The 22,627-nt window shown below is 38.7% G+C and overlaps 2 protein-coding genes across 2 annotated transcripts; one reads left to right on the forward strand and one right to left on the reverse strand.

Annotated features, from left to right (window-relative positions):
- Positions 1–384: 384 nt before the first annotated feature.
- LOC109932556 lies at positions 385–22,380 on the forward strand. The gene is made up of 4 exons (XM_048592524.1): positions 385–947; positions 13,894–14,175; positions 21,592–21,687; positions 21,886–22,380. Exons 2-4 carry the CDS (start codon positions 13,930–13,932, stop codon positions 22,252–22,254), a joined length of 711 nt encoding a protein of 236 aa, XP_048448481.1. The 5' UTR covers positions 385–947; positions 13,894–13,929; the 3' UTR covers positions 22,255–22,380.
- Positions 1,108–10,363, reverse strand: LOC109932555 (zinc finger, CCHC domain containing 4; the record flags this gene model as incomplete). Its single annotated transcript, XM_048592525.1, has 3 exons — positions 10,282–10,363; positions 3,327–3,477; positions 1,108–1,244 (listed from the first exon to the last, which is right to left on the reverse strand). Coding segments are annotated over exons 1-3 (318 nt in total), but the record flags the coding sequence as incomplete, so codon positions are not given.
- Positions 22,381–22,627: the final 247 nt, after the last annotated feature.

The raw sequence follows: 22,627 nt of genomic DNA on the forward strand, positions 1-22,627 counted from the left end.
AAAGCTGCACTCATATCATATATCTTGCAATCCCAAGCCAAGTATGCCCCAGGGCAAACACTAAATATTTTATTAAATTGACAAAGGCTATGAAGAAATTCTGGTTCTTCCACACACCTTAAAAGGAAATGTGTTAAATTGCCAAACCCAAGCTATGAGGGTTGTAGTAGTTCCACAGCCTTAAGTTCCACATATGAAGAAATGAAGAATGATCAAAAGCAATGGAGGGCAGGGTCTCCAACAGAGGAGACAGCAGAGAACAGACTCTTAGCATAAAAGTCTATATCCACAATATTAAACCGCCTGAGAAAACCCAGCTCAAAACTGTTCCTAATTCAACAACAATAAGGAATTTTACTTGCAAAGGGTAAAACAACAGCTGAAATGGAAATTGAAACATTAACTTCCGAGCCCAAGAGTGTCAAGCAATTCTGCAATACGGTTCAAATCTGTTACAGGACTTGTCCACGAAGCAATAAACGCCTACAGCCTTATCAGTCTGATGTAGAAGCCATTTTAACCTCATTATACCATTACTTGACCTGATTAAAAATTTTCCAGCCTGTTAATCCCAAACTAGAGAGCAGGATTTGGCAGAAGGCAGAAGTTGCGGGGGTTTCCATGGGAAATCTCCTGGGCCTGGAGGTAAGCACTCACATTTAAAGGTAGACAGGCATCACTTGGGAGAGGGAGGGAAAGAGAAGCTTATCGTGAGAGGGGCAAGATTTCCTGGCGGGCCCAGAGTAGTATATTTGGTCCTTGAGGTGCACATACAGTATTATTTTCCTTGTCAGGCCTCTTCTGGCACAGGACCCTTCTGATATTTGTCTACCCACAGGCAAACTGTACGGTGCATCGCTTCACCAGCCAGAGGTAAAGTGATATCAAGTACGAATACAATGTGAACAAACTCAACACTTGTGTTGCTAAAAGAACTCAGCGTCTAAGTGAGTAATTCTGTACACAGCCTCACTTAAAAATGCAAGACTGTACAAGGGTTGTTTGCACTTCTTTAACATATTATAAATGTTGCGTGCCCAGAGACCATCAAAACTATCCTAGTTGCAGATTAAGTTGTGCGGCAATTTTTCACTGATCTCAGTTTACAAATAGTGAGAATATTGAACATGCAGCAAAGCTCCTCACCTGGTAATCCAACATGTTCAACGTTGGGAAATACTGCCGAATACGAGGTTCAAAAAAGTATGGAAAAATCCAAAATATTGGCAACTCCTCATCTTCAACTAAATGAAAACAAAATTGGAAGATACTGAAGTGCCAGGCTGCTCAGAATGAATGTCAAATGAGAAATAGTCCTTTATCTACATCACTGCCCATTATTCTTGCTTTCTTTACAGCTGACATTTGCTAATTCAGTCTATTTTATTTACTAGTCAATACCATTTTACAAATATTTACTGATGGCGTAGATTTCAAATAAACAAAGATCAACACAAATTATAGTAACTACTCCACATTCTTTCAGTAAATGTGCGCAGGGTGTGATACTAAGCTGTAATAGCCTTGGGTTCCTTGTAATTTAATCTTCTAAGCCCAATTATGAAGACTGTTGTGATTTGATAAAGGCTGAGAAGTTAAAATTTTTCTTTCAAAGGGAAATGGGCCAAACAGAAGTTGAGATTTTTTTTTAAACTCAGCAAGTTAGTAAGTCTGTAATTCATTGCTTGCAAGGATGAAAGAAGCAGATTCAAAAGAAAAATTCAAAAAGATAACTGCATAAACACTTGAAAAGGACAAAGTTGCAGGGCTGTGGAGAAAGAACAAGAAAGTGGGACAAATATTACCTCTTCAATAACTGTAGACATAAACTAAATTAAACCAAAGCAATTTTTTGAAATTCTTTGCACTGTGGATAAAGGGGAGTCCACTGATGTAATGTACTTGGATTTCCACAAGGCCATCATATTACAAGACTGTACGATATAGGAGCAGAATTAGGCCATTTGGCTCATCAAGTCCGCTTGGCCATTCGATCCAACTTGATGTTTCTCAACCCCATTCTCCTGCCTTCTCCGGGTAATCCTTGATCCCCTTGCTAATCAAGAACCTACCCATATCTGTCTTAAACACACTTGAAGACTTGGCTTCCACAACCTTCTGTGGTATTGAGTTCCACAGATTCACCACCTCTGACTGAAGGGCAGGTAGAAAAGTTGGTTAAGAGGGCACATGGGATACTTGCCTTTATTAGCTGAGGCAAAGAATACAAGAGCAAGGAGGCAACACTAAAACTGTATAAACAAACATTGGTTAGGATACAACTGGAATACTGTGTGCAGTTTTGGTCACCACGTTATAGGAAGGATATGATTATACTAAGAGACTGTGCAAAGGAGATTTACCAGGATGCTGCATGGGTCAAGGGTCTATGGGAAAGATTGGATAAGATGAGGCTGTTTTCCTTAAAGCAGTGAAGGTTAAGAGGGTACTTAAGGTTGGCTGAGGTACTTAAGATTATGAGTGGCACAGACAGGTAGTTAGGAAGGCACTTCCATAAGGATACAGGTCAATACCAGAAGGCATAGATTTAAAGTAATAGATAGAAGCTAAGAGGAGAATCGAAGAGAATTTTTTTTTCCCCACTCAGAGGATATTGGGAGCCTGAAAGTCTGCTTGAAAGGGTGGGTGAATCAGAAGCTCCAGTAACATTTAAGTAGTATTTAGAAATTCATCTGCCTTATCATAGCCACAAGAGCTATGGGTCAAGAGTGCGAAAATGGAATTAGCGCAGTCAGATGTTGTTGACCTGCTTGGAAACAATGGGTTGAATGGCCTCCTTCTGTGCTCTAAAAACTTGAGTCTTAGAGACAGACTCCATAAATGTTCTTATTTTTGCTCAAATATAGTAGATTGAGGAGAGATGTGATCAAAATCATAGAAGCATTTGATTAGATAGATCTGGAGAACCTATTAATTTTGGTGCAGAAATAAACAACAAAAGGAACAAAATATTAAAATTAGGACTAAACCATTCAGGAGTAAAGTACTTTCTGATGTAAAGGTAGTCGAAATCTTGGAACATACTGCCCCAAAAAGCTGTCAATGTGACAACAGTTTGGAGTTTCCAAGAACTATGGTTGACAGATACATTTGAAGTTTGGTGATCAAGGGATGTGGATGAGTAAAGGCACATAATTGGAATTGAGATGAACATCAGGACTAACTAAGATACCCTCTTTCATTGTACAAATTAAATAATGATGAGCTTGGTTGAGGAGCTGTCTGGCTTAGATGTTTCTATATTCCCAAGTACAAAATATTCCTATTCCATTCATTTAAATACTCATTGTACTGAGATTCCATACTTTTATTCCGTGAAGTCTTCCATTCACCAACAATCTTTTTGAAGCTGTGGGCCAAAGCCTCCACTAGGCCGCCAAATGGTGGGTCAGTCACCATAACAACAGACTCTCCCTTGTTCTGACATAAGAACGTTCGGAATGTTTCAAAGGCTGGCTATGAAAAGTAAGTAAAGCAAATCAGTTTCCAACATGTTGTACAGCTGTACAGACAACTACTTTTTTTTAAAAAGATACATGAAATAAGTATTAAAAATGATAATGCTTTGACTTACAATTATTATAATTTTATGACCATTGGCTTTGCCTTTTAACTGGATAGTACCATTAATACCTCGTTAAATACACCATAAAACTAAAAGTTTTTCTCTTTGTATAGAGTAATTCTTGTAAGACTCAGATAAAATGCATTTTTTTTAGAAGCATACAAAATAATGTAACGCTACGTGCAAATGAAATCACTAAAGAAGATATCCGAATCTTTGTCCTTACTTACAAGGAGATATTTTTAAATTTCCTCCTGGGCGTAAATAAAAGGGAGTGGTGTGAAAACAAAATTAACAATGAAAATATACACTTCCATCCAATTTAGTTTAATTCAAGTTGAACTGTGCTGCTTTGACTTCTCCCTCCTTTTGAGGCACAGAAAGCACAAAGCTTTAGGGATCTTCTCATGCAAAGTGGTGATTTTGTGCAACGTATTCAAGCCTCAAGACTGGACATTTGGTCACAATTAATGTGAAAGCAAGGAAGGGATCAACACAGTCTTGAGAAGTCAGAAATAGAACATGACTTCAATTATGCGGAGTGTCCCACAGAAACAATAATTATTCTCTTTAAAGCAGAGAAGGTTGAGGGGAGATTTAAACATCAACATCCTGACATTCTGAAGTTTATCAGTGACCAGAAATTGAACTTGCCTAGACTTATAAATAGTAGATACAAGGGCAGATCAGATACTAGGAATACAGCGGCGAGTAACTCATCAAAAAGGCACAAGTCCTGAGTATTATAGACTATTCCAACATCACGCAAGAAGCTTGACACTATCCAGAACAAAGCAGCCTGCTTGACTGGCACCACATCCTCAAACATTCATCCCCTCCAACACCGACACTCAGCAGTAGCAGTTATGTGCCATCTACAAGATGTACTGCAGAAATTCACCAGGGCTCCTTAGACAGCACCTTTCAAATCCATAGCCACGAATATTTAGAAGGACAAGCACAGCAGATACATGGAAATACCACCACCTACAAGTCATCATTTCTTAGAAATGCATCACTCTTCTTTCAGTGTCACTAGGTCAAAATCCTGGAACTCCAAGTAACAATACAATGGGTTTACTTACAGCAATGGACTGCAATAGTAAAGACAACAAATGCTACACCAGAGGGAGCTGAGTGTCTGGAATTCACTGTCCCGTTCAATGGTTAAGGTGGAAACCCTCCACTTATCTGCACCTGAAGTACTGCAAGGCTATGGTCCAGGTGCTGGAAAGTGGGTTTAGAATGGATGGCTAGTTTGTTCAGTAGAAGGCAGACACGATGGGCTGAATGGCCTTGTTCTATAGTTTATGAATCAACTTTAAATTTCCTTGTATAATTTCAAAATATCCATCTTGATGCTGCTTACCATATGGATTCAGTTTTAACTATACTGAAAAGGAAATCTTTCACTTATAAACCTCTTCACTGCTTAACCCAACCTACTTACATTCAATATTCCCTTTGATCTGGGGAATTGGAGGAGGAGCAAAACAGGAACAACAGAATAGAAATCATGCAAGTATACAGGGATAACAAAGCTACAGCCTTTGCATTGTCTGCTTTGTGGTTGATGATTTTGAACAGAACGGTTTTATAATTGACTCATCTCAAGACCAACAGAAAGGAGATCTAAATCTCCGAAAATCAGATAGCGACAAAGGGAACATGGTAAGACAAACTTTTAAATTCGATGCCACACAGAATACAGATAATTTGTGTATTCAGCTATAACATCATCAAATAAACGGAGAAAAGTGGCCACTTACTGCCAGTATAGAAGTGGTAGAGGTACACACAAAAAAAAATCAATACTTGCTTCCTTATGTATTGTTTAATTTTGTTTCTAATTAAATCAGGACCTAAATAGATAGCATGGAACTTGAGCAACATCGAGCACCATTAATCAACAATTTGTCTGGTTTACCCAGCAAACAATAAGGTGTAAAATGAAGCTAAACGGTCAAGATAAACTAGATAAAAGGATGAATAGCGCTCAAAGCATAAAACAAACTTAAATAAATTATGTATGTGCATGAACAGATAATTATCACTTTTACCGAAGTACAAGAAAGGAAAGAAGACAGTGAGGGCAAGAGAAAATGAAGGGATTGTTAAAGAGTGACAGAGAGAACAAAATCAAAATGTAGTATCACATGACAAGGCTTCATGAAGTAAGGGATATCATTCTAAGATGAGAAGTAACTATAGAATGTAGGTGGAAGAACATCACACAAAAAAAATTAAGCATTTGCAGGCAATGTATTTGAAACAAACTACTAGCTGAAAAAGGCTTTGATTCAAACAACATATTCAAGGATTGAAGAAACAACTATAGAGAAGTGCTATAGAGAATAGGAGATAGTAGGAACTGCAGATGCTGGAGAATCCAAGACAACAAGGTGCAGGGCTGGATGAACACAGCAGGCCAAGCAGCATCATAGGAGCAGAAAGGCTGACGTTTCGGGCCTAGACCCTTCATCAGAAATGGGGGAGGGGAAGGGGGTTCTGAAATAAATAGGGAGAGTGTGGGAGGTGGATAGAAGATGGATAGAGGAACAGCAACTCATATTCCGCTTGGGAACCCTGCAGCCCAATGGTATCAATGTGGATTTCACAAGCTTCAAAATCTCCCCTCCCACTACTGCATCCCAAAACCAGTCTAGGTTGTCCCCGCCTCCCTAACCTGTTCTTCCTCCCACCTATCCCCTCCTCCCACCTCAAGCCGCACCCCCATCTCCTACCGACTAACCTCATCCCGTCCCGTTGACCTGTCCGTCCTCCCTGGACTGACCTATCCCCTCCCTACACTCACCTTTACTGGCCCCATCCCCGCCTCTTTGACCTGTTTGTTTCCTCTCCACTTATCCTCTCCTCTATCCATCTTCTATCCGCCTCCCACTCTCTCCCTATTTATTTCAGAACCCCCTTCCCCTCCCCCTTTTCTGATGAAGGGTCTAGGCCCGAAACGTCAGCCTTTCTATGATGCTGCTTGGCCTGCTGTGTTCATCCAGCCCTGCACCTTGTTGTCTCTGCTATAGAGAATAGGTGGTTTGAACAACTTGTGCACTGGAGCCCACAGGAGAACCACTGACACAAACATATTCTTTAATTCTTGACTGTCGCTTGGGTAAGTTGCTGGTTAGCTTCATTGTCAATATTCCTGGGATGTGGCAGCTTTGAATCAGATCTCGGACACCTAGTACTTGATGGCAAACACTTCACAATTGCTCCCTTTTATTAGGATGGCTGACAGACAAGGGGATTCAATAGTACAAAGATGGGGAAAAGTGAAGCATGGTTAATTAAGGAACAAACTGGAGAATTACATATAGTGGCAATGGGCATACCAAGGTTATTGAGGGAATACATTGTAGTTGTCTTTACCAAGTACGGTGATGCTGTAGACTATGGGGAAAGAACAGGTAATTCAGTAGCTAGAAGGATTTAAAATCGAAATACAGATGGTATTAGATGCGTTGTGATATAAGGCTACAGAACCAGATAGAGGTGCATCCAAAGATACTGAGGGATGTGAGAATGGAAATCATAAATTTTTATTTTTCTTTAGATCCAGGCAATGCCAGAGGACTGGATAATTGCAAACATTGTAATCTTGTATAATAGATTTAAACAAAGACAAGAAACTATATGCCAGTCAGTTTAACCTCTGAGGTGGGGAGACTTCTAGAATAATTCAGGACATTAGTAGTCACTTGAGCAAATGTGGTTTAATTAAAGAAAACCAGTTTGAATTTATTAAGGAAAGAATACTGGTACCTTTCGAAGAGTTAGCAGAGATGGCGAGGACAATATACATTACCGTGGTGTATGTGGACTTCCAAAAGATATTTGATTCAGTGCCGTAGGTTAGATTTGTGTTAAAGTTTAGGCATAAAAGGGACTATGGCAATATGCATATGGAACTGGTGGAGTGACAGAATATAGAAAGCAATGAGTGAGAATTATTTTTCAGCCTGAAGGAAGGTGTGCAGTTGAGTTCCCCAAGGCTCAGTGTTGGAATCTTGCTTTTCCTGACACAGAACAAAGACCTAGACTCAATTTCAAAGTCTGTGGATAATCCAAAACCAGAAAGCATTGTGAACAACAGACTTCAAAAAGCACAGAAATGAGTTGGTGGAATGGGCGGATATGTGGCAAAGTAAAGTAACCCCAAAGTATCAAGGCAATGACCATTTCCAACAAGAGAGAAATGAATCAACTCCCCTTGAGATTCAATGGCATTACCATTGCTTAATCCCCTATTATCATTGACCTGAAACTGAACTGGACTAACCATTTAAAAACTATTGCTTCAATAGCAGGTCTGAGGCTAGGAATCGTGCAGCACGTAACTCAACTCCTTACTGGCCAAACCCTGTTCACTATCTGCAAGGAACAAGTCAGGAGTGTGATGGAATACTCCCCACTTGTCTGGACCAGTAGCTCCAACAACATCAGGAAGCTTGACAACTTGATTGACAACTGACTCACATCTTAACATTCATTCCCTTCAGCACTAACAGCAGTATGCACCATCTGCATTATGCAGTAACTCCTAAGGCTCCTTCAACAGCACCTTCCAAACCCATGACTCTACCCACTAGAATGGCAATGGCAGCGCACACATGGGAACACCACGCTGTCAAGACTCATATCATCCTGACTCGGCAATATATCACTGTTCCTTCACTGTAACTAGGTCAAAATAATGGAACACTGTTCTTGACGCCCCAAGAACTGCACTGATTCAAGAAGGCAGCTGACCACCACCTTCTACAGGGCAACAACAGAGGGGCAACAAACACTGTCTGCCAGCAATACCTTCATCCCACGAAAGAGAAAGAAGAAGTTAAATGCAGAGAAATGTGAAGTGATTGATTTTGCTGAAAGAACATGCAGGAGACACGATTAAAAAAGCGTACAACTCTAAAGACGGTACAGCAGCAGAGACACCTTGGTGTATCCATTATTGAAGGAGGCAAGACAGGTTGAGGGAGCAGTTAATAAAGTATAGAGTATCCGAAGCTTTACTTATAGGGACATAGCGTAGAAAAATAAAGAGGTTATTCTGTACTTATAGAAACACTGGTTCGGCGTCAGTTGGAGGTCTTGGTGCTGCATTACAAGAAGGATCTGATGACACAGGAGAGAGTACAGAGATGTATAGGAATGATTCCAGAGATGACGACCTCTGGGGAAGTTAGGACTGCTTTCCTAGGGGAAAACAAGCCTGAGAGGGGATTCTGATAAAGGCATTCAAATTCACGAGGTGTCTGGACAAAATGAATCCGAAGAAACTGTTCCTACTCTTGAAGGGATTCAGAATGAGAGGGCACAGATTTAAATTATCAGTGGAAGCAAAAGTAACAGCTGAAATATTCTTTTAACACAGAGAATGGTTACGGTTTTGAATGCATTGAATGAGAGTGTGGTGGAGGCAAGACCAATTGAAACATTCAAAGGGGAATTAGATTACAATCTGAAAAGGAACAAGGTGCAGGGTTGCAGGAATCCGAGACAGCGGAATAAGGTGAATTTTTCTTTCAGGGTGCCAGTGCAGAATTGGTGAACTGAATGGCCTCCTCTGCACTCTAACAATTCTGTGATTCTGTGAAGTGGGCAGCGGGGTACTGGTTTAAATATGATTTCTCTTGCATTACGGAGATAGCAGGAACTGCAGATGCTGAAGTCAGAGTCAAAACAGTGTGGAGCTGGAGGAACACAGCAGGTCAGGCAACATCAGAGGCACAAGAAAGTCAATGTTTTGGGTCAGGACATTTCATCAGGACTGGGCGGGGGAAGGGAGCTGGGCAATAAATAGAGAGAGGAGGGGGTGGGGTTAGGGGAAGGTAGGTGGGATGGCGATAGGTGGATGCAGGTAGGGGGTAGTGGGGATTGGTTGCTGGGAAGGGTGAGGCGAATAGGTGGGCGAGATGATGGACAGGTTGTATCAGGTCAAGGAGGCAGGGACGAGAGGGAGGGTAGGACAAGGGATAAGGCTGGGGGTGGGAGATTTTGAAACTGGTGAATTCTATGTTCAGCTGACCAGGCAGCATCAGAGGAGCAGGAAAACTGATGTTTCGGGTCGGGAACCTTCTTCCTGTTCCTCTGATGCTGCGTGGCCTGCTGTGTTCCTCCAGCTCCACACGGTGTTATCTCTGACTCCAGCATCGGCAGTTCTTACTCTCTCTGAACTCTACGTTCAGGCCATTGGGCTGTAGGCTCTCGAGGCGGAATATGAGGTGTCACTCAACAAATGAGGAAAAACTGGTCGACTCAGTCCCTAAAGCCTGCTCTGTCATTTGATAAGATTATGGCTGATCTGATTGTGGTTTCAATTCTGCTTCACATCTAGTTCTTATACTCCTTGACTCCCTTGTCAATCAAGAATCTCACTCAGTCTTGAAAATAATCAGCAACCCTATCTCCGAAGAAAATTCCACAGAACAACAATCCTAAAGGAAAAGCCTATTACCCTCAAAGAACTCTAACACGTTAGTCAAACATAATTATCCTTCCACAAAACCATTATTGAGTCAGAATGACTGCATGAAGATTTTAAGTGCTCTGCTTAATAAAAGCTTCTAGCATTTTCCATACAACAGATGTTAAGCTAATTGGCCTGCTTTCTGCCTTGTTCCTATCTAGAGCAAAGGAACTACATTAGTATTGTACCAAGTATTGGTACTTACCTTTCCCCCAAAGAAATAATGATTAAACATGTTGTAGTGGCAAAACTCCTCCTCTGAATAAAACTGGGAATATCTAAAGTGAAAACAAAATATATTTATTATTACAAGCATTCTTACTAGTTGTGCATGGGACTACGGGATGTGAAAGCTAGATTATGAACAGTTAAGAATGAACATAAAGAACGAAGGGTGATTTCTGCATGCATCAAACTGAGAAAACGATACGTCAATACACAGAGCTTACTATTTGTCACATTTTGCTTCATTGCCTGTAACTATCTATTTGTTAGGAATTGAATAAATAATCCAGTGATGAAATGTTAATCAGAGGCCTCCATTTGTCCAATGCATGTAAACAGAGCGCCTGCCATTTCAGAGGGCAGTTGAGAGACAACGACTTTACTATGTAGGCCAGACTAGGTAAGGATGGCAGCTTTCCTCTGCTAAACCAAATGGGTTTTTACAACAACTGATGATAGCTCCAAAAATCACTTTTACTGCGACTAGCTTTCAATATCAGATTTTAACAATTATTTCTCTGTTTAAATTCCATCAGCTGGCATTGAACCCATTTCCTCAGAAATGATAATAATAAATTTCAGATGACTTATTCATTAGTGAACCAAGCTGAGTACCAAAAGTACACGGACAGCAGACAAAGAAATTGAGGGGAATATGAACATATGCAAATAGATTGGTGGGCGGCATAAAACGGAATCCAGAAGTATTTTATAAATAATAGAAGAGTAGGCAGAGACATGGCTGAGAAATTGACGGTACATTTTACATCTGTTTTCACTAATGAAAAATGACTTTGTAAATGTCACAGTGAAGGAACAGGAAACAGTAAAGGAAATGGATAAGGTGAAAATAGGTAGAGATACTGGATCCAATGACCTTTGAAATGTATCATCTGTTGCTGAGAAAAGTAAAGGTGGAAATTGCAGGGCATTTAGTCAAGCTTTTAATCCTCTGAGTCAGGATGTGGTGGCTTATGAATGCAAATGCTACCCTCTGACCAAATGTCCTCCTTCAGTGTGTTATTATTCTTTGATGCCACACTGCAGCTTTGTGTCTGTGGCTTCATACTATGCTGCAAAGATGGGGTGGATTTTTGAAAATACCCACAATGCCTTAGATTGGTGTAAAAATTCATAAACCCTGAGGCTCACGAATCAAACTTCAGAATATCCAGCCATCATCAAACCTGCCTATTCAACCATAGCCTGCCATCAACAGAACAGCAATGCCTATCTGGAGCTTTCCCAAAGGGCAGGAGTACTTTTTCATGCAATTGGTTTGTTAAATATTTATCAAGTGACTTTTCTACCTCTTTAACTGATAGAAAGGAAATTAACCAGGCTAATAGAAGGGATTAGAGAAGTTTGGTGGGTAAAATAAAGCAAAATGGTAAAGGTTTTATAAGCATATACAAAATAAAATGATTTTAAAAATGACATCAGTAAGAGATGGCGTAGCTGGAAAAAATAATCACAGACTACTACAGGCTGTTTGAGTACAGCAGTATTAAAACAAAAGGTGAAACACAATGGAAAAACAACACGCCCTGATGACATGCCTCCTAGAATGCCAGCAGAGGTCAAAGTTATAAGTTGGGGTCACAATCTTTCAAAGATCATTAATATTCAAGTTTGTTGGAAGCTTGGAGGGATGCCAATATGACAACTTTGTTTACAAGGGGATAAAGGAATAAACCAAATAACTACAGATTAGTCAGTCTGACTGAGAGAAGTTTAAGGCGGAAAAGAGATCAAACTAAAATTTGCAAATTAAATTGCACAGACAAAAGAGCTTATTTAAGGACTGGCAGCACGGACTTGCAGAATTAATGGAATATATTGATCAACGAAAGAAAGTGGATGTTACTCATATAGGTTTTCAAGAAAGTTTTGATTCCCACAGAGAAGTAATTGTTAAAAGTAACACACACAGTATTACAAGCAGTACGGCAGCAGTGAATCAGTCAAAGAAGAAAACACTGGAGTGGCCAATAGACATATTTGAATGAAAGGAATGTAAAAAGTGGCATTCATGTGAAAAATAAGATAGAGTGCGACAAGCAAAGAGGTATTGTTAAACACGTACAAATCATTGGTTAAGTATGTTAGAAAGAGGTGTTCAGTTTTTAAATGCCATAATTTAGCAGGATTTCAAGGTCAGAATTGAACACAGAAGAGATTCAATATGATACCAAGGATGTGATATGTTAACCTATAAAGGCGGAATGAGAAAAAATGGCACTCCTATTCCTAAAGCAAAGAAGGTTAAATAAACATTGTTTCAAAACACTAACAGTTATGAGAAGCCTTGATAAAGTATAATTTATTGAACTACCTCTAGTGTTGGGCAATGTAACAAATAGGAAGCTTCATATTAAGCAATCACCAAAATAGTTAAGGTACAAGTTAGGAGATTTTATTTTATACACAATGTGATTAGAAGATGGAATGTTCCATTGCCTCAAAAGTGTGACATCGTTTAACAGGGAAACGAATTAAATGTTTGAAAGGAAATAATTAAGTATGAGAAAACAGCAAGGGAAAGAGACAAAGTAAACAATTCTTTCATTGCTATGATCAGTAAAATGGTTGAATGGCCTCCCTTCTGTGCTATAAATTTCCATGATTTAATTTAACTTTACAACACAACTGCCTTATTAATTAAGCATCAGAAAAGAAAATTAGCCAACTTTACTTCTTCCAAAGATGCTCCCCAACAATTAGTCTAAATTCAAAGACTTCTCCAGTTTGTATTTGGGATTTTCGTCTTTGGATTGGCTTGATTAACTGCTAGTAACAAAAGAACAGCAACTGGTTAGTGCTGCAAATAGAACTTGAGCTCTGAGGAAGGGTCACCGGACCTGAAACGTTAACTCTGTTTATTCCTTCACAGATGCTGCCAGACCTGCTGAGCTTTTCCAGTAACTTTGTTTTTGTTTAAGCTTTTAACTTGGCAAAGAAATAAGGAGAAGTTGATCGTCTGGAAAAATGCAATTTTATCCAGCTCCTATCAAAGTAAAATCAAATGACTTTTGTTCATATGGCAATAATCTGTTCAATGCTACCATCTCAAATTTGTTTTAACATTTTAAAATGTTCATTTTGTCAATAATTTTCCACAAGCATGTGATCATTTCAGAACCAGATTAACAGTCTCTCAACTGCATAATCCTATGAAAAGCTAAATAATTACAGTGAAAATATACAGGAAATGTTGTTGATTAACCTGTGATAGTTAAACATAACTTGTCCCATCATTTGCTGACATTGCGGTATTTATGCTTGAATATATTTTCAACAGCATACAATTCTGTTCCAACAAACTTGTTGCTAATCACCATAAGGATTCAAGCTGGATTAGTCCACTTTTTTGAAGGGGTAAAGGGAGGTGAAACACACATGTACAAAGTTAATTAATACAAATTCTGGTCAAATTTATTCTGCAAACATCTAATGATAAATTAAAGAAACAGCTCCTGAAGAAAGATAACATTAAAAAGAAAGAGTTTTTGTTCTGACTTATTCTTACACACCTCTATCATGAATGATTCCGACAGCAGCTAGCTGTTTACCTTTTGTTCAAACTCTGCAGGTTATTCTTGATTCCCTTGCATTCAGTCTGACACCAATGGCAGAAAGCACACAGCCATTTCCTTCTAACCCTGGGCGACAGCAACATGCTACTTGTTCAAATGTTACTACAGTACTGGATGCTAACACATGTGCAAAGACACCAAAGGAAAAGAGTATGTCTCTAGTCAATTCAGAACTAATAAGGCACCAAGATTCAGGTGACAAAAAACTTCAAGAGTCTACAACCTCAACACTAACCCAGATTGCAGCTGAAAGGAGTGAAGATCAGCTGTTACTACAGGTACTGTTTCCTTCAAAAAATCTCTTTTCGTGGCAGCAAAGAAGCTAAAAGCGTCTCAATTTTAGTTTGTTAATAATGCCCATTCTTGCTATCCTTTCCTTTAGGCGATGCAAAACCATGCAAGTAAACTTAATTTTAAAGTGGCATTTAGCACCATTAAAAAGATTTATTTTGGAAAGATTTTTGAAATGCATAACTTTTATCATGTCGCAATGTGAAAGTGATGTGTTGATAATGTTAATAAGGCTTATTTTACTGTGTCACATGGTCAACCAAAGGCTAGAAATTCAAAAGGGAGCAACTGCCCTTTTAAATTATTGCAGGAAAAAAATATCTGATAAACACATCATGCTGTTTTCAAATACAAAAGCAGAGTTACACTTGAAACCTAGGTATAAACACTGTGTTTTATAAAGGTAGGATTTCATGTTTTCCTTAATTTGCATGGTTATAAAATAACCATACATTTGCTTTAGGCAAGAACCTTGCTTTAAGGTGTTGACTTACAAGTATGTAGGTAGAATTGTACCAACTACCTAACATACTGTGCAAGATAGTGGTTTTAAACCCTGCACTTTGAGCAGAGAGCACTTGAGACAACTCAGTAATCAACTCTATTGGGATCAGTGTGATGAAACATTTCTACACATAGTTACCCCAACAAATGATACTGCTTCTTTAAAGCACTGCAGTAATATATTTGTAGTGTTGTTTTGAGCAGAACTGCAATTTTAAATTGAGGATTGAATTACAACATACGTGCTGATCACTATAACTTCGCTTCACAACAATGCTACATCTGGCTGACTTTCCCTTGTACAATATCACAGGACATCAATAAGCCGTTTTCTAAGTTTTACACCTCTTCCAAAAGCATGTCCAGACTCAGATAAATGCTAATCAGAACAGTACTGTCAAGTATGCAGCATGACAAGTTTGCACATGTAATACTTGCAAAGGTACAGGAAAGAAAACATAAACTAATGAATTCCATGCGTTACCATTAACATTCTGCAGAAATAAAACCTAATTTCAAATGATGATATCGATACCAAAATCGTAGGTTTTTTTTAAATTCTGGCAACATAGGTGTTGCTGTAAAGGTTTGGATTTTGATGTTTATCTTTAGTTGCCCTTGACAAATTGTTGTATGCACATGCTGTTGCCCCGATCATTTTAGGTCCCAGATATGAAAACTAGCAGTGAAAAACCTTGAGGACATGTTGCAAAGCATTCAGACAACAGTTCTCATTGTGGCCATTGTACATTAGCAACACAGTGAACTGATGTTTAAACAGATGAACAGAATACATCAGTCAACAAGACTACTTTGTCCTGACCAGTGTCAAGACTTCCCAAGTATTGTTACAGCTCCAACAGAGGATAAGGCAGGGTTGAAGTAATAGTAAAACCAGTGGACTAGTAATCCAGTGGCTCATTTTAGGACATGGTTCAAATCTCCCCCAAAGCAACTGGTAGAAATTAAATTCAATTAATAAATCTGGAATTAAAAACTCGTGTTATGGACTAGGCCAAACCCCCTCAAAATATATTTAGAACATAAGAAAACGTTAGGGTTTAGACTATTTTAAAGGTAAGTGTAAAGGTGTTGCGTTCCAGTTGCAATTCAATTGGTCAAACTACTCAAGGTTAAGCAAAACACACTATTTTTACACCACAGTTAAAATACAAAATAAAAATAAAGAATTGGCTTAACTGTAACTCTATCGAAATGCTTAACAAAATAATAGATATACGAACTACTAATTAACTGTTCCGATATAGTAACATCCCATAAACACACCCTTGGCAAAGACAAATTCAGTAAAATAGATTGTCTCACATACAATTCTAGCAGCAGGAAGAGAACCTTAGCTTTTAGCTGTAACAGAGAGAGAAATAAGAGCTTCCACATCCAGCATCAAAATCCCAGCAACTGTAGAAAGCTAAAACTAAAAATCCTGGTTCTGTGGAAGCTTGGCCCACCCATTCAGGTTGTTTCTATTGTTCCAACTTTTTAAAAAAAAGGCCTCACAAGCTGTTTACTTTATTGCTTTATGCAGACTGTTCATCAGCATCTCTGTCTCAAACTTTCTTCATAAGAGAAATCAGGACAAAGTACACCTCTTAAAGTCATAATATCGTCACACTTGTCTCAGTAACAATGACCAGGGAACTATTATTAACTGGCCATCTAGTTAACTCGTTCTTTAGGAAGTTATTTTACCACCTTTAGCTGGTCTGGTGTGTACATGACTCCAGTTCTACAGCAAAATGGTTGACTCGAGTGCCCTGACCTTGCAAGCATCTCCAATTAATAAAACTGCTACAAGATCAAAAAGAAACAAAACCAAATGGATTATCTAGTATCAACTAAGCACCAGAAATGACAACTTTACACAACCCCATCAACTCTGCAAAGTCCTCCTTACTAACATCTGGAGGCTTGTGCCAAAATTGGGAGAGTTGTCATACAGACTAGTCAATTAACAGCCCCAGCATAGTCATACTGTCAGAATCATTCCCCTCAGCCAACGTCCCATCATGATCCCTGGATATGGCTTAACACTGACATTGGATGGACATACCAAAGGTGGCAGCACATCAGTACACAGTTGATAAAGAGTTGTCCTGCGAGTTCTCAACATTGATTTTAGATTTTATTAAGTCTCACAGCATCAGGTTGAATATGAGCAAGGAAATCTCAGATTGATTACTACCTATACTCCACCTCCAGCTGATGAATCAGTGCTTCTCCTCGTTAAACACCAATTTGAAAAAGCACAGAGGGTGCCAAGAGCACAGAATGTACTCTGGGTGGGGGCCTTTAATATCTACCAGAAAGAATGGATCAGCAGCACCACCACTGACTGGGTTGGCCAAATCCTGAAGGACATCATTGCTAGACTGAGTCTGTGGCAGATGATGGAACTAACAGGAGAGAAATTACAATATTGCCTCACCAATCTGCCTGGTGCAGATATATCTGTCCATCACAATATTGGTAGAAGTGACTACAGCACAGTCTTTGTGGAGACAAAGTCCTGTCTTCACATTTAGCATACCCTATCACTGTGCTAAACATCTTCAAACTGATCTAGCAACTTAAAATTGGGCATCGATGAGGCACTGTGGGCCATCAACAGCAGAACTGTCCTCCAACATCATCTGCAACCTCATGGCCTGACATATCCCCCATTCTATTATTACCATCAAGCTAGGGGATTAAGCCTGGTCCAACAAAGAAGAGGACATGCCAGAAGTAGCACTAGGCATACCTGAAAATGAATTGTCAACCTGGTGAAACATCAAAACAGGAATACTTGCATGCCAAACAGCAGAAGCATCAAGTGATAGTCAGGGCTATGCAATTCCACAACAAACAGATCAGATCAAAGCTCTGCAGTCCTCCACATTCAGATGTGAATAGTGGTGGACAATTAGAAAATTCACTTTACAAATATCCACATCCTCAATGGTAAGGGATCAGTACACCAATGTAAAAGGCAAGACTGAACAATTTGCAACTATCTCCTACCAGAAGTGTCAAATCAATGATCTATTTTTGCCTCCTCCCAAGGTCCCCAGTCAATTTGATTCACTCTACATGATGTCAAGAAACAGCACTGGATATTGCAAAGGCTTTGGGTCACAACAATATTCAGCAATAGTACTGAAGACTTGTGCTTTAGAAGTAGCCGTGCCCCAGTCAAGTTGTTCTAGCGTAGCTCCAGTGCTGGCATTATGCAGCAATATGGAAAATTGTCCAGCTATGCACTTTCCACAAAAAGCAGAAGAGGAGGATGAATCATCAACTGTAAAATACTCAGTCTGTTTGATTTATTATACAGTTAGAGTCATACAGCACGCAAACAGACCCTTCGGTTCAACTCGTCCATCCTAAACTGATTTAGTCCTATTTTCTAGCATTTGGCCCATTTCCTTCCAAATCCTTCCTATTCATGTACCTATCTAAATGTCTTTTAAATATTGTAACTGTACCCGCATGTAGCATTTCCTCTGGCAAGTCATTCCACATACGAACCACCTCAGGGTCTCTTTTAAATCTTTCTCCTCTCATCTTAAAAATATGCCCCCTAGTTTTGAACTCCCCCACCATGGGAAAAGACCTTTGATACTCCCCTTATCTATGCCCCTATTGATTTTATAGAACTCTAAGGTCACCCATCAACATCCTACAGTGAAAAAAGTCCCAGTATATCCAGCCTCTCCTTATAACTCAAACCATACACTCCTGGCAACATCCTGGTAATTTTTTTCTGAACTTGCTCCAATTTAATAACATCCTTCCTGTAGTGGCTATATCATTTATATGGACAGGCTAATTTAGTTCTGACCATTATGACTCCCGACTCTGAAAATTGTTGACCTCAGGGTATCGACCATAGTAGCATAATTCAATGTCACAGGGAAATTATGTGGACTCTCTCGTCAAAGATGGTTATTATCTGGTATCTGACTGTTGCAAAATTATTTATCAGTTATCAGCCAAACCTGAATGTCATCCACATCTTGCTGCATCTTGCTGCATGAAAGCACAGACTACTTCATAATCCAAGCACTGGCGAGTGAAATGAGCAGTGAACAGCCCAAATTCTAACCTAATGATGTAGGAAAGATCTAGATGAAGTTGGGATGAAGACATTGCCTCCAATAATCTCATAGTCATTCCCCAGAATAAGAGTAAGCCAAAACTGCGGGAGTGAAAAACTTAACATTACCCGTTGTTAGTGAAACTTGCCCTTGCATAGTTAGCTTTTTACATGTTGTTTTCATGGCAAGTTGCTGGAAGAACCATCTTACCTAACAGTAGTGAAGGAAAACCAGACAACTGCCTGTGTGAACAAGTTGAGTGACTGTTCATTTCCTTAACCAAGCACACTGAGAGGGTTGGAAAATAATCAGCACAAGTCTGAGGAGAAGGTTTAAACTGGAGTGGATTCATTCAACATAGATCAGTTCCAGGGAGAGAGATGAAGTGGGTGGGGAGATAGAAAAGTAAATAAAGAGATTCTGAAATATTTGAACGCTGGGCTTTTTATGGCTAAAGCCGAAGAGGTTAATTAGCAATAATTAATAGTTATCATGGCATTAAAAGCATATATGTGCTTTACACAACAAAATATAACTGTGGAAAGTTTAATTCATCATTTTCATCAAGCTATGTCAGAGCCACACAACCCGGACAACAACCTTTGGATGCTTGCTTTTAGCCATGAATCTGCCCCTCTTTTGAAGATGCCAACCTAATGATGTGTGCCATTAGTTCCACTGTAGCTTTGAAACCAAATTATAAATAAAGGCAAAGCTAGAAAATGAACAGTCTTCTTAAAAGTCAGTTAAACATACATCATTAGATACTTGCACAATTTATATTTTCTCCTGACTAACCACAGGTCAGCATCACCTAAATAGCTCTTAATACTCTCATTTCAGAATTCAAAGAGAGCAAGCTCAAGACCTGGATTCTTAGATTTCAGCACTTAATCCATACAGACCGAGGAACTGTGGCATTATTGGAAATAGTGATTTTCCGATGAGACAATAAATTTTTTCAGGAGTACATGAAAACCCAAGGCATTGTTTGAACAGGAATTATCTATATATCTTGCTATCCTATTAAACAATACCACTGAAAATAAATGATCTAATCATTCATCTACTTTACTTGTTTCACTTAAATCGAAGGCCATGTTTATTGATATAACAATAATAACTGTAGTTCAAGAAATCATTCAATGAAAAGCAACTTGTAACATACCAAGAAAGCTCTTTAATGACGACACTGCAAATCACAAATTCTACTGAACAGGTAAATATAGTCTGAACTTGTATAGCAGCAGGGTGAATAGCAGATCAAATGGTAAAAACACTACAGCATTTTCAAATCACCTGATGACAATGATTAAAAACTTCATCTTCAAGTTACTCACTATTTTGAGGTATGAAGCATTTGAACTACTTTTCTGAAATATTAGGGAAAATCTGTGGAATTGAGTGATGTTGGTTAATGAACTTGCTGAGGAAGTGGTGAGTGTAGGTACAATTACAATGTTTAAAAGACATTTGGATAAGACATGAATAGGAAAGATTTGGAGAGATATGGTCCAGGAGCAGGCAAGTGGGACTAGTTTAGTTTGGGATTATGTTCAGCATGGACTGGTTGGACTGAAGGGTCTGTTTCTGTGCTGTAGGACTCTATAATCAAATAAACAGTGACCAGGAAATTAACTAAGTAATTAAACCGAGTCCTCTTTAACCCCCGCAGTTGGATGTTAAGATCCAGTGACACTACTCAAAGAAAAATATAGATCTATATTCACATAGATCTTAACATCCAACTGAGTGGGTAAAAGAGGACTCAGTTTAATTACTTACTTAATTGACGACACTGAAGCGTCAGCAAATACGTGCTCAAGTTTCTGAAATGGACATGGAATTCTCAGAGCTGGTTTTCCGAGGCAAGGAAGCTACTATGAAGCCCAGGTTGACACTCCACAGAAAGTATTTTGGAACATTAGACCACACAAAGAAGTGGTAAGAGAGCACAGACAGAGATCCAGTCAGGACAGGAAGAGTATCAGGGTGAGAGACTTATTCACAGTCTCAGAAGGGGTTGGCATTTAGATTTTGAATGCAAGTAGAATATATGAACAAGAATTATTGTCAACATAATAAAGCTCAGTATTCTGGTCCAATGGTTTGAACATACATAGAAAAATTAAAATTTAAATCTACGTGTTACATTTCTTCTGTGAGTCATGAATGTCAATGAACCAAAATACACCGATCAATACAGAAAACCCAAAAGGACTGTGAATACTGAAAATCATAAACAAAAACAAAAACAGAAATTGCTGGATAATGTCAGCAGGTTTGACAGCATCTGTGGGGAGAAATCAGAGATTGGGCATTCCTGCACAACTGTGAAAATATAGGTGAAATACAGCATTGACAACATGATAATGGGCTCAGCCTGGTGGACCCAACATTAAATTTGAATATGCACGAAATGGAAAGATTCATGACATCATGAAAATAGAAAGAGAGAAGTAGAGTTAATGTAAATTTGAACTTGAAACTGAATTAATAAATTGAGCTACTAACATAAATAGTCTCAAAATGTTCGAGTTCTACGGGACTTTTCCTGTCTTCGAAGATGCTGCTAGACCTGATGAGTTTCTCCAGCACTTTCTGTTTTTATTTCGGATTTCCAGCGTCTGCAGTATTTTGATTTTACTTGAGGCTTGGAACCTTTGATGGATCTGATAGATTCTACTACAATTTCATTTTAATTTAAAGTCAATTAATGTAAAATTAACCACAGTTTAAAAACATTCAAGCACAAAGAAGGTAACGCCAGTTTCATCATTTTTCTTTACACTTATTTTGCAGGTTACACCAAAGCAGTTTCTTCATGATCTCTACACTAAAAGAGATGAAGTAGAAGCGCACATGCAGTCCTTGAAGAACAGGAACACTGTTCTTACAGTAAGAGCTCAGATATTATGCACACTTATGAAACAAGCAAGCAAGCAAAACAAAAACAAACAAAAATTCTGGTAGTCTCAGATTTTTAACTGCATGTAACTGCACTCTGAACCTTTCTATGTCTGATTCTATTATATTTCATTAATGACTCAGTTTTTGGTTTTGATGCTTCTAACTCACATCCTTGTAATTGTGCAGAACTCAGCAGAGAACCTCAAAGAACAGATTTCCAAACAATATGAAACAATAAGAAAAATCCTGAACAGTGATGAGAAAGCTTCACTGGAACTCATTGACATTGAAAGGAGGGTTGCTTCAGGAAAACTCCAAAAGATCATCAAAGAATGGACCAACAACTTAGATCAAATAAATAAATCCATCAAAGCAACACAAAAAGTTGTTGACCATGAAGAAAGTAAAGTTCAGTCAAGTCAACCTCAAGAAGAAAGCAAACTGCAATCAAGTCAAACTACAGTAGGTCCCATTTTTGCCGATTTTGTTGTGCATTCCTTAATCCATTCAGTGAATTGTGTTATCAATTCAATATTTTATCAGTTATTGCAATGACTAAATGAGAAACTATGTTAAACTATAGGGCAAACAGCATAAATAATAGTATCACCTAATTTTCACATTGAACAAAGATATGCAATCGTTCAGTCAGTGTAAATATACACTCACCAGGTAATAAAAAAGCACATATGCAATTCTTGGTGTTCACTATATAAGTTGAACAGGATAAGACGGACTGAATACAAACTATTCCTATGTGACAATATACTATTCTCATTTTACTAAACAAAGGAACAGAAGTAATCCATTCAGCACATCGAGCCTGCCCTGCCATTTAATACAATCATGACTAATCAAATACTGGTGTCTTTTACCCACACCATCCCCATAACTACACCATTGATAAGCAAGGACCCTCTACTTTAAA

The sequence above is a fragment of the Rhincodon typus genome, unplaced genomic scaffold (assembly GCF_021869965.1).
Source record: "Rhincodon typus isolate 14 unplaced genomic scaffold, sRhiTyp1.1 hic_rhity00001386, whole genome shotgun sequence".
In the NCBI taxonomy this organism is placed as follows: Eukaryota; Metazoa; Chordata; class Chondrichthyes; order Orectolobiformes; family Rhincodontidae; genus Rhincodon; species Rhincodon typus.